The sequence below is a fragment of the Humulus lupulus genome, chromosome 6, assembly GCF_963169125.1.
Source record: "Humulus lupulus chromosome 6, drHumLupu1.1, whole genome shotgun sequence".
NCBI lineage: Eukaryota > Viridiplantae > Streptophyta > Magnoliopsida > Rosales > Cannabaceae > Humulus > Humulus lupulus.
In genome coordinates, this window is record NC_084798.1 from 43,032,974 (window position 1) to 43,036,959 (window position 3,986).

At 25.1% G+C, this 3,986-nt stretch overlaps 1 protein-coding gene across 1 annotated transcript; it reads left to right on the forward strand.

Moving 5' to 3' along the window:
* Positions 1-1,015: 1,015 nt before the first annotated feature.
* On the forward strand, positions 1,016-2,030 carry LOC133783988 (uncharacterized). The gene is made up of 2 exons (XM_062223550.1): positions 1,016-1,163; positions 1,246-2,030. The coding sequence occupies exons 1-2, from the start codon at positions 1,071-1,073 to the stop codon at positions 1,969-1,971; spliced, it is 819 nt and encodes a 272-aa protein (XP_062079534.1). The 5' UTR covers positions 1,016-1,070; the 3' UTR covers positions 1,972-2,030.
* The last annotated feature ends 1,956 nt before the right edge of the window (positions 2,031-3,986 follow it).

Sequence of the window (3,986 nt, forward strand, 5' to 3'; positions counted from 1 at the left end):
AATTGTTGTTAGCAGTAATTTGACATACCACTTGTTTTTCTAGATCATCATAATAATCATCATCATCTGAAGAAGAAGAAGAAGACGATGCCAAATAAGATGAACTACCATAATGAGAATTCATCTTTAGTCGTATGTGTAGTTGGTCTACATTAAGCCAATGTTTTATAGTGTAGATATTCACTATCTTCAGATTTCAAATTATTTTGTCTTAAGAAAAAATACTCATAACATTGTATTGTCACATCGTATTTTGTCTTCAGATTTCAAATTATTTTGTCTTAAGAAAAGATACCCGTAGCATTGTATTGTCACATCGTATTTTGTCTTCAGATTTCAAATTATTTTGTCTTAAGAAAAGATACCCGTAGCATTGTATTGTCACATCGTATTTTGTCTTCAGATTTCAAATTATTTTGTCTTAAGAAAAGATACCCGTAGCATTGTATTGTCACATCATATTTTGTCTTCAGAAAAGATACCCGTAGCATTGTATTGTCACATCGTATTTTGTCTTCAGATTTCAAATTATTTTGTCTTAAGAAAAGATACCCGTAGCATTGTATTGTCACATCATATTTTGTCTTCAGAAAAGATACCCGTAGCATTGTATTGTCACATCGTATTTTGTCTTCAGATTTCAAATTATTTTGTCTTAAGAAAAGATACCCGTAGCATTGTATTGTCACATCATATTTTGTCTTCAGAAAAGATACCCGTAGCATTGTATTGTCACATCGTATTTTGTCTTCAGATTTCAAATTATTTTGTCTTAAGAAATCTACCTTCAACATCCCTATATAATGACATATTTTTCACATAAGATGACCACACATCTTCAACATAGTTCTAAACCAACTTCTTTCTCTTTCAAAATGACTTCAATTCGAACTTCTTCATACTCAATTGAAGAAGATGTGCACTTGTGTCATGTGTATCTTGACATTTCTCAAAATCCAATCATAGGAATTAACCAATCCAGAGATCAGATGTGGGCAAGAGTTAAATTAGCATATCACTCTGGGCAGTTTAGTAGTCAACCTCGACCGAGAAGATCTTTGCAAACTCGAATGACGACCATTCTTGCGGCAATTTCAAAATTGAGGGGATGCGTCAACCAAATTGAAAATAAAAATCCAAGTGGTGCTTCTCAAGAAGATATTGTAAGTATATATTGTTATAGTTTATTTTTAGTTAGTAACTTATTTTTAATTTTATTGACAATATTTATTTATTATTCAATAGTTAAATCAAGCGAAGATGCTATTAGCACAAGATCCAAAGTACATAAGAGGGTTCAAATTTTCTCATGTGTGGTCTATTCTTAAAGATTGTGAGAAATTTACAAATGACAACACCAATTCACCAGCTAGATTCCAACAACAACGTCGTAGTTTCAATTCCCCCCAATCTTGTTCTTCTGGCTTCGAATCACCGACATCAGCACCCACCGGTATGAGTTCATTTGATCTTAATATGAATGAGGAGGAAGTTCCTATTAATTTATCTAAAAGACCTATCGGTGTGAAAAAAGCAAAAGGAAAACAAAAAAGTGATGAACAATTTAAGAAATTAATGGAACAAAGTCAAAAACTTGTTAACGTTATAGAAAAGGGTAACTTTGAAAGAAATGAACTTCTGAGACAAAAGGTTGATGTGGCTAGAATGAGAGAAGAGAATAAAATTTTATTTATGGATATGAATTCTATATCCGATCCAGAGTTTCGCCAATTTATTCAAAGCGAAAGGAGAAAAATTTATAGATCAAGAGCACAAACATCCGAACATGGAGAACAAGGAGAAGGATCTCAATATCAGGGATCTCAATATCGAGCATCTCAGTTCCAAAGATCTCAATATGAAGAAGAACACAGAGAAGGAGCTGAAGATGAACATCAACGATCTCAAAATCCTTCACAAGATTATAGTCAATATTATGACTATCTTGGCGGAACTGGGAATAATTTTTAAAATTATTAGAAGTATGTCTTAGTTTGTCTTGTGTTCTATATATATATATATTTATATTGTTTTCCATTTTATGTTTGGTGTATTTGATTTTAATATTAGAATGTAAGTTTGAAATATTTTAATTATCTTTTGTATATTTAATCAATTTCAATGTTAATTTTATTTTCTTATAGTGTAGAGTAAGAATTTTCACACAAATTAAAATAAATTATATAAAAAATTAATTATGAAATATTTGAAATTTTATTTAAAAAATTAAATTATATGTGTATTTATAATTTAAAAAACCTAACATAAAATATAAACCCAAATAATACTCACATGTTTATATATATAAATATATATATATATATGATATAAATATGTTTATTTTAATAAAAATATATATATATATACTGTGTGAACAGTGCACGGCATATATGCCGTGTTACTGTTCATCAACTGGTAAATGCATATACATTTGGAGTTGGGTTGGAGAGAGATTTTTACTCTCCACGGCATATATTGTCGTAATGGAGTGGGATTGGAGATGGCCTAAGAGTAACAAAAACAACACCAAAAAAATAATTCGGTGCATTTTGGTATTAGTTGTTTTCAACAGATAAGAACAAAGTATATAATAAATGTGTATGATTTTAACCATTTTTTATTTTTTTTTAATGTTAATTTTAATAGAATATTTTTATATTTAATAGAATAATTTTATATTTAATTATAGTTTGTAAATACTTAAATTTAAATAAAAAAATAAAGTTTGATATTTTTGACATATTTTACAATAATAATTATTTTTAAATAAAAAATAATTAAACAAATTAAAATGGGATATTTTTTTAGATATTTTAAAATTATAATTATTTTTAAAATAATAAATAATTAAATAAATTAAAATATGATATTTTTGAGATATTTTACAATAATAATTATTTAAAAATAATAAAATCATATGTTTTATAACTTAAATAAAATTTAATTAAACTTAAACTCACTCATTAGAATAATATCATATTAAACATATAATATAATCTATTGTGAATTAGCGACAAATTACTTTATTTTATATAAATTTAAAATCCATATATAATATTTAATATTACATTAAACATATAATATATAATATCTTATTGTCACTTTTAAATTAAAAAACTAGAACAACCATAAACTTAAACAAAAATAAATAAATTATTTAATTAAAATAAGATATTTATTTCAAAATTTATATGATATTAATATAAATTTAATAAAAATAATTAATAAATTCTATAAATAAAATTAAGCAAACGTATATATTGCAGGTTACTTGTATCTAATATAGATTTATTTGCAACAAAAATCTTCAACCTAACTCTCCTTTTACACTTAAGTTCCCAACTTTAAATGTTTTGCATTTAAATCCCTAAACTTTCAAAAGTCATCGTCGTTAATCTTGTTTACTTTTTTCACTTTTCCATCCACTTTTTTAGTTAAAAAACTATAATATCAATATAAATATATATATATATATATATTTATATATAATTGATATAAAGAAAGAGAAACATATATAACGCCCAAAAGAGAATAAAAAATGAATGGTATTTAATAATTTTTGTGAAAATACTATTATGTCCCTAATGAAAATATAAATTACTAAATTATATAGTAACAATAATATTTTTTTTCCTTTCTAAAATGAATTAATGACTTGATTTAATCAAATAATATAAAGGACAAAATGAAAAATTGAAGGATAAAAATTAGAAAAGTAAAATATAGTAGTAGATATATCATTGTATCACTTCAAATATTGAAAATACTAGTTAATTAATTATTTGTGAGACAATGAGGTTATAAATAATTTGAAATAAAAATTATCCATAAAACTAAGACACAAGAGGGAAGTAAAATAATGGTGAGAATCTGATATCATATCCTTTCAAACTTAAAAAACAAAATAAATAAAAAATTCTAATTTGTATATTTGTTATTGCCCAATCTGATTCTCCACATCTTCACTATCATTAACTTTAGTAAAG

Coding starts and splice junctions, on each gene's coding strand:
- LOC133783988 (XM_062223550.1), top strand. CDS start 1,071: ATGACGACCATTCTTGCGGCAATTTCAAAATTGAGGGGATGCGTCAAC. Junction 1,164..1,245: donor GTGCTTCTCAAGAAGATATT/GTAAGTATATAT, acceptor ATTATTCAATAG/TTAAATCAAGCGAAGATGCT.